The following is an 11191-nucleotide window of genomic DNA, read 5'->3' as shown; positions in this document are numbered from 1 at the left end:
TGTTGTTGTAATATCTTAGTGAGATTAAGCTTAAACGTTAAGAGAAATATCACAGTTGTGATTATCGCTTTTAAGAAGCATTTGTAAACTCTTGAATAGATTACATTAAGTTGTAAGGAACTAGAGTGATCGTGTGATCAGTATACTCTAGGAAGTCTTAGCAGTTGGCTGAGCAGTTTGTAACTAGAGTGATCAGGTTGATCAGTAGACTCTAGAAAAGTCTTAGAAGTTGTCTAAGCAGTTGTTCCTGGAGTGATCAAGTTGTGATCAGAATACTCTAGAAGACTTAGTAGTGGACTAAGTGGAAAACCATTGTAATCCGTGCGATTAGTGGATTAAATCCTCAGGTTGAGGTAAATCATCTCTGCGGGGGTGGACTGGAGTAGCTTCGTTAACAGCGAACCAGGATAAAAATAATTGTGCAATTTATTTTTATCGTCCAAGATTTAAAGTCACACTTATTCAATCCCCCCCTTTCTAAGTGTTTTTCTATCCTTCAAAAGCTTCCGCTTCAAAAACACTAAGCGTCCCTGGATCCCAAGTAGTACCTGCACTGATGAAATTTCCCAAATGATTGCGCATACACCAGCCTCTATTTGTAGTACCATTGTTATTATTAAAAGCTGCGTCAACATTACATTTTATCCAACCCAATGGCGGAGGCCTCCACTCCACCTCATATTGTGAATGAACAGAATAACCGCTAACCTCCTGAGCATGAAACCAATCATTCCACCTGTGGAACGCAGATAAACCCAATTTAGATGCTTCTTCTCTTTCTTGGTTCCAAATAAGGTCGTTCCTATTCTTCCACATTAATTCAATCATCACCGCAAATCTCCCCGCTAGCTTCTTATCTTCTTTTTTACAAATATCGAAAATAAGAGCCGTAAAATTGTTAAATATGTGAAGACGGGAATCAATAAGATTGGACAAACCTGAAGATCTCCAACAAAGATTAGTAGCCTCGCATCCTATAAAGAGATGCCACTCGTCCTCCAACTGATGATTGCAAAATTCGCACTCCAAGGGGCACATGACAAAGCGTTGCCTAAGGTGAGATCGAGTTGGGAGGCAACCTGAACAGATCCTCCATAATAGATGTTTCACTTTTGGTGGTGCTACAATATTCCAAATACTATTCCAATCTTCAGTAACGTTCCCATTCTCATGGTTATGAAAAGCCATACGCCAAAGACGGTATCCTGATCTTACACTATACTTCCCATCCTGCTCCTCCTTCCAAATTAAAGTATCCTCCGTAACATCTTCCAAGAGAGGAACCTGTAAAATCAAATCCGTATCTACCGCATCAAAAATAGAACTAACAACTTCAGTGTTCCATTGTTTCACATTAGGCAACATGAGATCGTGAATTGTAGTAGAATACGCTTCTTGTTTCTGAGGTCCTCTCAATCTAGAATGAATGCTCCCCCGACACCATGGTTCATTCATTACCGCAATACTTCTACCATCCCCCACCATCCACCTACATCCCAAACTTAAAACCTCTCGGGACTTCCAAATACTTCGCCACACAAAACTAGGATTGTAACCAATATTTGCTTCAAAAAAGGAATTATTTGGGAAATACCTTGCTTTAATAATTCTGGAAGCCAAGGCATGCGGTTTAGAAATGAGACTCCATCCTTGTTTTGCCACCATTGCCATATTAAACGCCTTGAAATCCCGAAAACCAAGACCCCCCTCCTTCTTAGAACGCGTCAATCTATCCCAGGCCATCCACCGTATCCCTCCCCTCGTGTTCCCGCCACCCCACCAAAAAAAGTTTAGCATGATCTCGATCTCCTTAATGAAAGTATCCGGAAGGATGAAAATACTCATCACATAGGATGGAATAGCCTGAAGGACCGATTTGATCATGACTTCCTTACCTGCTCTTGAGAAACTCCGCCCCTTCCAAGAATTTATTCTGTTCCAAATACGGTCCTTAATATAAGAAAAAGTGGCCTTTTTGCTTCTTCCTATCAAAGACGGCAAACCCAGATATTTTCCAGTCCCCAAAACGTGTCGCACACCCATAATACTCGCCAAATCCTCTTGGGCCGGTCTGGACAAATTGTTGCTGAAAAAAACCTCTGATTTAGACAAATTGATCTCTTGTCCTGATGCCATTCCATAAATATTAATCACTTTCATGATCTCTTCGACTTCAGATAGATTTGCCCTGCAAAATAAAAAACAATCGTCAGCAAAGAGTAGATGGGACACCGGAGGTGCCCCTCTACAAATTTGGATCCCATGAATATTCCCGCTAGCAGTTGCATGTTTTATGAGCTTGGATAGTCCTTCTGTAATAAGAATAAACAGGTAAGGAGACAGTGGGTCTCCTTGCCTGAGTCCTCTCCCTGGTTCGATTGGTCCCACACTGTCCGAGTTCACAAGAACGGTATAGTGTACCGATGTAACACACATCATAATCCAATGTATCCATTCATTCGCAAAACCCATCCGCACTAACATTCCTCTTAAGAAACTCCAATCTACTCTGTCATAAGCCTTACTAATATCAATTTTCAAGGCCAAACCAGCTTTGCTTCCTTTAGTTCTCCGTTTTAGCGCATGAATGACTTCCATAGCTACCATTGCATTGTCAAGGATAGATCTTCCTTCAACAAAAGCGGATTGCTCTTCCGCCACACATTTATCCAACAGAAATTTCATCCTGGTCGCAAGAGTTTTCGAGACGATTTTATACACCACATTACAAAGGGAAATGGGTCTATAATCCTTCATACTTTGAGGCGTATTTCCTTTGGGAATCAGACATATATTTGTATCGGTAATGGATGAAGGGAAGTAACCTCTAGTTAACCAATCAGAAGCTGCCCTCCAAATGTCATCACCACATATCTCCCAAAAGTTTTGGTAAAAGGCAGGATTAAAACCGTCAGGTCCCGGTGATTTATTAGGGTGCATGTCACACAGGGCCATATGAAGTTCCTCTTTGGATATAGGTTTCAATAACCTACTGTTGTCCTCGTTAGTCACCACAGGTTGTACAAGTGAGAGAACCGGCTCATGGTTACTATGCGAGGCTGTAAATAACTCTTCAAAATATTTTTTCGCAGCAGCACACAACCCCTCATGGTCTCGAATTTCCATCCCGTCTTCCTCTCTAAGCATATCAATATGCTTAAATTTATTACGAGCTGTCGCCGTTTGGTGGAAAAAACGAGTGTTACGGTCTCCTTCAGTCAACCAGTGCAGTTTCGCTCTTTGCTTCCAATAATCTTCTTCCTGAAGCAATAATTTATTTAGTTCGGATTGTGCCTCGAAAAACCGACTCGTAGATATCGGATCATTGTATATGTCAACGTACCCATGAATTTTGATACCTTTGAAATGATTTGATGTGGTTTTCCTAAGTCTTACTGAAGGTGCAGCAGGTGCAGCAGGGTTATCATAACTGATTAAGAAGTTGCATCACATAAGAGGTATTATGGAGATTGTCAGCTCTATCCAACATGATGAAAGCACAAAAAGCCAAACACAATGTACATCATAAGAGAGCATTCACGTATGTCTTTATCATTCAAAACTTGCGTACGGTCTTTTTTTTATTTTGGGTGCATGACTACACACACTGACTCACATTTTTTGTTATTACCTTTGAAATGATTTGATGTGGTTTTCCTAAGTCTTACTGAAGGTGCAGCAGGTGCAGCAGGGTTATCATAACTGATTAAGAAGTTGCATCACACAAGAGGTATTATGGAGATTGTCAGCTCTATCCAACATGATGAAAGCACAAAAAGCCAAACACAATGTACATCATAAGAGAGCATTCAGGTATGTCTTTATCATTCAAAACTTGCGTACGGTCTTTTTTATTTTGGGTGCATGACTACACACACTGAGACACATTTTTTGTTATTACCCCTGAGCGTTTCTAGCCCTCCCTATTTATTATTATCCTTTGTTAACCACATTTGAGCTTTTATCCCTTTGTTTATTTTAAATAATCAAATTCTATTAGTCTGTGGCCCAATCACTTCCCTACCTTGTTTAGAGAAATTGCGTTGATTTCTAGGACCTAAGGTTCATTCTAAATTTGGGGTTGTCGTTGGGAAAGCAACCAATAGGTTTAAGGTAGTTGTGCAGCGTTGGTTAAGGTGAGTGCACCTGATGGCTCTCTTTAGATTTAAAAAAATGAAAAAATGAAGAAAAAAAGTGAAAAATGAAAAAAAGTGTGAAAATTTGAAAAAGAAAAAGAAGAGAAAAAGTTGAAAAAATAACTTGTCTTATTTGAAAAATATATAGAAAGATCATCAGAGCACTCACCAGAAGGAGCCCTGGTTGAATACCGAGAAGCAAAGAGAAATTCAAAAGTTGAATAATCCTTGACAGTTACTCCTAAAAGACTGAATTCTAGTAGTGATACATTAGAATGGACATAGTGATGAGAATGATCATTGTGAATCTGAACCATTAGCCTACTTTTCCAAAAATATCCCACCTTAGCCCTAGCTCCTTATAATCATGAAAGACCTCAAAAAGTATGTGTATTGTGCATCTTGTGATCAAAAGAGAATTTATTCAAGCCTGTGGTATGGTATTGCATACTGTGAATTTTTTAGCGTAAAACAATCAAGCGACCTAGGAAATCAAGCAAAACCGAAGGTAGCAATCAAAAGAGAGCCATGGAAGATCTCAAAGGTATGGTGGTATTTTTAAAATTATGTTCTTTAAGGGGTGACATAATTTTATGTGTACTTAATCCGGGTTAGGATTTGTCCATAATGTATCACTTGTAACAGAACCACGCAAGTAACAAAACCAGAACCACACATAAAATGAAATGAAAAATAAAGCAAATAGAATTAACCCTTCCTTTGGAAACAATAAAAAGACGGTCCCCAGTGAAGTCGCCATTTTTCTGTCGCGGGCGAAAAAGCGTTGTCCTTTTTCGGGATGAGACACCTGATGCCTTCTTTGGGCTCGAGTGCTCAAAAAATGATTTTTCTTTTGTACCGACCAAACTTTTTATTATTTCCAAAGGAGGAAAAGGAAAAAAGCTGCAATAACCTAAAAGTGGGGGGAGAGATCTTGGGTAAGAGGGTTGGTTATACGAAGGGAAGGTATTAGCACCCAACGTATCTATAGTACTCTATAGGTTTCTTTGCTTTGTTTTTTCATTCCATGTTATTGAGAGGTTCTTGTGAAATAGGTGGGACCTAAGGTGTTTGTTTGATTATGCTCGCAAAGATCATCGCGATCCTCTGCATACATATCCCTTAGAGGGAATCAGAGCATCTGTAGCTCGGGTCTACGGGTGCTAAGGTTTGAGTGGTTTTTTTTGTTTTGTTTTGCTCGCCAAGGATCGACCTTGTGCCTACGTATTCTCAAAGGGATGTTGAGAAAGTCAGAGCAATCGTAGTTCCCACTTATGCTAGTGGAAGCAAAGGAAAAGAGACAAATGTCATCTAAATGTTCGATGTATCTAATCTATATCATCACATACATCTGTTTGTTTTTGTTTGAAAATCTTTTCATTATAAGCCCTGGGCCATGCCACTTATGGCGCTTAGAATGATAAAGATGTTTTTGTTTGTTTAACCAGCCTTGTGGCAAAAACTTTCAATGAAGTCAGCCTTGTGACAAAAAGTTTTGATTAATCAGCCAGCCTTGTGGCAAAAGTTTCAATGAAGTCAGCCTTGTGACAAAAACTTTGATTAATCAGCCAGTACGGTGGCAAAACGGTTTGATTGATTAGCCAGCCTTGTGGCAAAAAGAAGTTTGATTGATTAGCCAGCCTTGTGGCAAAAAAAAAGTTTGATTGATTGATTGTTTGTGATGATATAGAAAAGATACTCCTATCAAAGAGATGATAAATGTCTAATCTCCTAGGGTATTTGATTTGGATATTGGGGATGCTTATAAGAAGCCCGTGGGTCCTTGTACGAAGCCCAAGAGGAGGCTATCCGAGGGTCCTTGCATTGTAAGCCCAAGAGGAGGCTATGGGAGGGACAATCGAGGGTCCTTGCATTGTAAGCCCAAGAGGAGGCTATGGGAGGGTCACTCGTTTGTACAAAGCCCAAGGGGAGGCATGGTATAGTTGGTTTGAGCTCTTAGAGCGATTTCACCGGGAAACCATACTCTATGTCCTAACCTAAACTAGTGGAGATTCTTTGCACGAAGCCCAATAGGAGGCTATGGGGAACCTAGTGTTGTACTAAGTTGAACAAGCACACATATCACACATATGAACAAACATGAACAAGTATGAACAAACATGAACAGGTATGAACAATTATATATATATGACAGAGTGTGTGTATATAATGGAGTTTATGAAGGAAATATACCTGTAAGCATGATCCATTTGTATACACGGGGGGCTCGGGACTCACTCGATGAAAGGTCCACTTGAGTTTATTCAAAGCTATGTAAACAGGTATTTACAAAGGGCTTGGGACTTATACCTACATGGAGGCCCATGGTGTTTTTTGGGAAAATTTAAAGAAAACCTTCATTTTTGATTAGTTGTTCAAAGTTAAAAAACAAACTGATCGGGGTATGTACAAAAAAGTGTATGTACAAAAAGGCGTATAATGAAATACCTAATTTCATGTACAGGAATGGGACTTATACCTACGTGGAGGCCCATGTTTTATTTTATAAAACATGGTTGATTGTTTTATTTACAAACGCGTTGTTTGGAAAACTGTTTGAAAGTTGTTTTAAAAGAAGTTTTCTGTACAAAGAAAAACTGTACAAAGAAAGACGAAAGGGACTTATACTCTCTAATATTCGAGAGGCCTCACATCGCTTTGAAAATCAATTGATCAATTAAAAAGATTTAATCAATAGTTTTCTTTGAAAAATCAAAAAGAAATGGTTTATCGTTTTTTTTGGAAAAAATCGCGATTGCTCGTTTTAAAATGATTCGAATTTGACAAAAGTCAACTTAATTAAGTTAAAATCAAATTTTAATGCTTAATTAAGACCTAAGTGGTTATGGTTTGATCACAAAACTATTTACAAGTGATTAGGTTTGAAAATTAGATGAAAAACAATATTTAAAGTATTTAAAAGTACTTAAAAATGTATCATTTTAAACCTAATTAAAAACATATTAAATAAATCCTTTTTTGTGATTTTTTTTGATATTGTCAAAATATGTATATTAAATAAGAGGTGTGTAAAAAATGAATGAAAAATGAATTGATTTGATTGGTTAAATTAAATGATGAAGTTTGTTAAAAAATGAAAGAAAAATAGTGTCAAAAAATTGGTTTTGGTCCTACCAGGGTTTGAACCCACGCACCCACGCTTGCTGACCAAAACATGGACCAACTGAGCCACGCTTGTGGAATGTTAAACATACGCGTTTTGTAAAATATATTTTAAATCAAGAATTTGAATTTTCCAAACCAAATCTGGCGCCAAGAACACAACCCTAACTGATTTTTGAATTTCTTCAAATCTGTGTTGTTTTGATCGATCAAAGGGTCTATCTCACTCGGTTTTGGACGAGGAACATGATGATGACCTTTAATTTCATTTATTTTTGCTCTAAGATGATTAATTCTCTGATGAACACGAAGAACCCTAATATGGCAAATCTTTGTGAAATCGTGTATGATCATGATATGATGCAATTGATTGAGGGTTATTATTCAGTGATGGTGCAGAAACAAGATGGTAACTCAGTTTTTCATTTATGATGCATGTATGATAGAGTTTGAAGTTCATGAGCACTTACCTCAAAAACGGCCAAGCTGGAGATTGAATTTTGCAAAGGAAGTGTTACAGATGTTGTTGCTCAATCTGGACAGCTTCAATGAACCTTATGGAAGGTATCTGGATGCTTGGAGTGAATTGAAAACACCTGGAGCAGTTGGAGGTACCCGATCTGCAGTTAAGCCTAAGTGTGAATCGAGCTCGATAATTCTGATGTTTCAGGTTGATGATGAGTGTTTGGATAGCTCATATGTGATATATGTGAGGTGTGGGAAGTGTTAATTTGGACAGAAATGATCTGGAATGAAAATTGGCATGATAAGGCTCTTCATGTGTTCATATGGAGGTTGAAGAGTGAATCTGAGTTTTGGGGTGATTTGGGGTGTGTGAGTGGTTCAAACACATCCCATATGATGTTTATGAGTTGCTAGAACCATCACTTTGGCCATAACTTCAAGGGTTTGGAGGTTGAGTTTTGTACCTCTTAGAAACTTAAGAAACTTGCATTCTAAGAAAGAAAGAGAAAGCCTATAATTTGTGAAGCTTTGGTGTGATTTTGAATGGAATTTGGACCTCTATTTATAGGCCAAAGAGTCTGAACTCAGAGCTTTGCAACTTGCTTCAAAGTTTGATGATTTGGCTTAAGGGATAGAAAGGAATCTTTCACATTTAATGCATATGGTTAAAAGTAACTAAACCATGGTTACTTCTCTAAGCTTCTTATCTCTTTCCATTCTGATCTCAAACCAGAAATATCTTTCAATTATTGCCTCTATGTGTCATCAATTGGATCATTTGGTAGAATAGTGCATAACTTTGGTAAAAATGGCATGAAATTCTAAGTGAAAAGTTCACTAATGTCAAAATTCAAAACCATGGCTACACTCCATATTTTTCCATGCTCTTGGACATTTTGGAAAGCTCATATTACACACTTCAAAACCCTAGTTGAAAGCTTCTTCAAGATCTTTAAGGAAGTGGGTGAAAAAGATCCATGAACTTTGAGAAAAATGAAGTTTTAAGTGAAGTTTTCAAAAAGTACCAACTTTGAAGCTCCATATCTCTTAAATGGTTGATCTTATGGAAAAAAATTATATGTGTCAAAGTTGTTCATTGGATCAAAATCTACAACTTTCATGTTGGAAGTTTTTTTCAGTTTGTAGGTGAAATTTTGAGTTATTCCCTTCCAAAGTTTGGAAAAAACCATGAAAAAACACTCAGAAATTTTTCTAAGTATGGAAAGTCAAACTTTTGACTTTTTGATTCTTGGTTGATTTTCTTGATTTTTCTTGATCAAATGACTTCATATATCATATATTGATGATTCAAAACTTCAAAAGTCATGGTTGACCAAAATTCTCCAAAAGTCAATGGTTATCTTGTACAGTTGACTTTTTCAGACGAATCGCGTTTCTGGAGATTTCAAATGAAACAGGCTATCCTCACCAAATGAATGGCATGAATGGATCACATTGAAGCATTAGAGGTTATTGAGCCATGGTTTGAGTTGTGGCACCATGTCCTGATTAAAAAGGTCAGTTGTTCAGTGAATTAAGTCAAAAACCCTAATTGTCGACCTGATGAAATTGATGACTGTGGATCTTGAATTGAAATGCAATTTCCATTGGATGTTGTCATAGGGATTATTTGAGGATGATTGAAACCTTTGATTGACTTCCTGGGGATTTTTAGGGTTTCCCAAATGTGATCCCTGATTTCAGTCCCTGACAGTTCAAAACCCTAATCTGATGATTTGAAATTTCTCTGTTGATCAATCCTTGTGTAGGAGATGTCTTGAGCCAATGGATTAGGTCAAAATAATATACTTGGGGTCTTGAGGTCATGTCCCAAGTCATTGGGTCAAATCCTGAGCAAAAGTTAGGAGTATGCTATCTTCAGTCAAAACCTTAATTTGGTTGATTCAGTGCTTTTGAGCTTGTTGAAATGAATCTCTGGGGACCAAATGTTGGTTGTTTGATGAAGATGATTCATTTGAGATGAAGGGAGAACAAAACCCTAGTTGATTGTTGCTTGTATTGATGAGTGATTTCTTGTTTAAATCCTGCTGAGTCACAAGTAACAAACACAAGCTATGCAATTTGTTAGGGATGCAAATGATGCATATGCTATGATATGAGGTGGTATCTTAGGTCAAAAATTGGGGTATGACAGATGCCCCTATTTAAGTTTCTTCAACCTGAGACATGAAGATTGAAAATCTTCGTTTTGATAGGGTGGAAGAGACTTAAATATCAGAAGACGCAAATTTTGGACCTAAGATACCAAAATTGCGAATGATGCAAGGATGTATTTACCGAGGGAATATCAAGAACTGACTCCACTGGGGAAAAGAGATCGGGAAGGATACCTCAATCCGTTTTAGGAAGAGAATCCGTTTTCTTTCTTTTCGGGGAAGCAAGTGTATGCTTCACCGGGGAATGATAGCTTTGTAAGAAAAGCTTACCTATCGACATTACCGACTATCAGCACAGGGATAGACTTGTTAATAATGCGAAGGTGAAAGGTATGAAACTGTATTACCGACTATCAGCATGGTGATAGACTTGACAAGGTAAAAAGAGTTTCAAAGTTTTGGTTAATATTACCGACTATCAGCATGGTGATAGACATGTTTAATAATATAACCAGAACAAAAGGTTACCGACTACCAGCCTTGTGATAGCGGTTTTGAAGACATGATCAATTATCAGCCAAGTGATAAAATGATTCTGGAGACTTTGCTAGGGAAATTACTGGTTATTCAGCCTTGTGAACAGTAATAAGGCCCTGATTGTCAAATGGTCTTCATGATTGATTTCCTTGAGAGGAAAAAGCTTTTGAAAGAGACATAAGCTGCTCAGATGACGAGGCTATTGCTTATTGTCTATTTTTCACGACTCTGTTCGAGGAATCGGAATTTGAATCTTTGGTAAAGACAGGGTTCTAACCAAAAATGAATTGGAAAGAGACAGTCAAACAAGACTTTGTACCCATGAGGAATGAACTCAACTGGGGATTCTCTCCTTTGTTTTGAGAGGAGAAACTAAAGCAACCTTCTTCCACAAGGAATGATCTCAGTGGGGAACTGGAGAAAGAAAGGATGTTATTTCTGCTTATGGGTGACAACCTACTGGAGAGATGACACGCCCATATCTGCTTTGTTTTTCTTTTTCTTTTTTTCTCTTCTTCTTTTTTTTTCTTTTTTCTCTTTTTTTTTTTTTGGGATAGATATATCCTAAACAAGTGATTTTGAGGCAAACATTGAAAAATGCAAGAATGCATAAATGATGCAAATATGTATGAATGATGAATGTCATGAATGTAGCATGCATACTGACAATACTGACAGACAAAGAAGTATATACTGGAGAAGGACCGACGTCGTAATACAACCAGATACTTGGCAAATGTTCTTCAACACGGTGTAGATAACACAGGTGATGAATGGTGTTGCGTGCTTTAAACTTCTCTGGGGAAGATGAGC

At 37.8% G+C, this 11191-nt stretch overlaps 1 protein-coding gene across 1 annotated transcript; it reads right to left on the bottom strand.

Moving 5' to 3' along the window:
• Positions 1 to 489: 489 nt before the first annotated feature.
• LOC131643821 (uncharacterized) lies at positions 490 to 4453 on the bottom strand. The gene is made up of 2 exons (XM_058914150.1): positions 4329 to 4453; positions 490 to 3430 (listed from the first exon to the last, which is right to left on the bottom strand). Exons 1-2 carry the CDS (start codon positions 4451 to 4453, stop codon positions 490 to 492), a joined length of 3066 nt encoding a protein of 1021 aa, XP_058770133.1.
• Positions 4454 to 11191: the final 6738 nt, after the last annotated feature.

The sequence above is a fragment of the Vicia villosa genome, linkage group LG1 (assembly GCF_029867415.1).
Source record: "Vicia villosa cultivar HV-30 ecotype Madison, WI linkage group LG1, Vvil1.0, whole genome shotgun sequence".
In the NCBI taxonomy this organism is placed as follows: domain Eukaryota; kingdom Viridiplantae; phylum Streptophyta; class Magnoliopsida; order Fabales; family Fabaceae; genus Vicia; species Vicia villosa.
Note: the sequence above shows the minus strand (reverse complement) of the source record. Positions and strands in the feature narration are given on the sequence as shown.

Excerpts from the sequence above, each read along its gene's own strand:
- LOC131643821 (XM_058914150.1), bottom strand. The coding sequence starts at position 4,453 with ATGGTTCAGATTCACAATGATCATTCTCATCACTATGTCCATTCTAAT. Across the intron at positions 3,431-4,328 it reads GAATTTCTCTTTGCTTCTCG|TTATGATAACCCTGCTGCAC; the intron begins GTATTCAACCAG and ends CTTCTTAATCAG.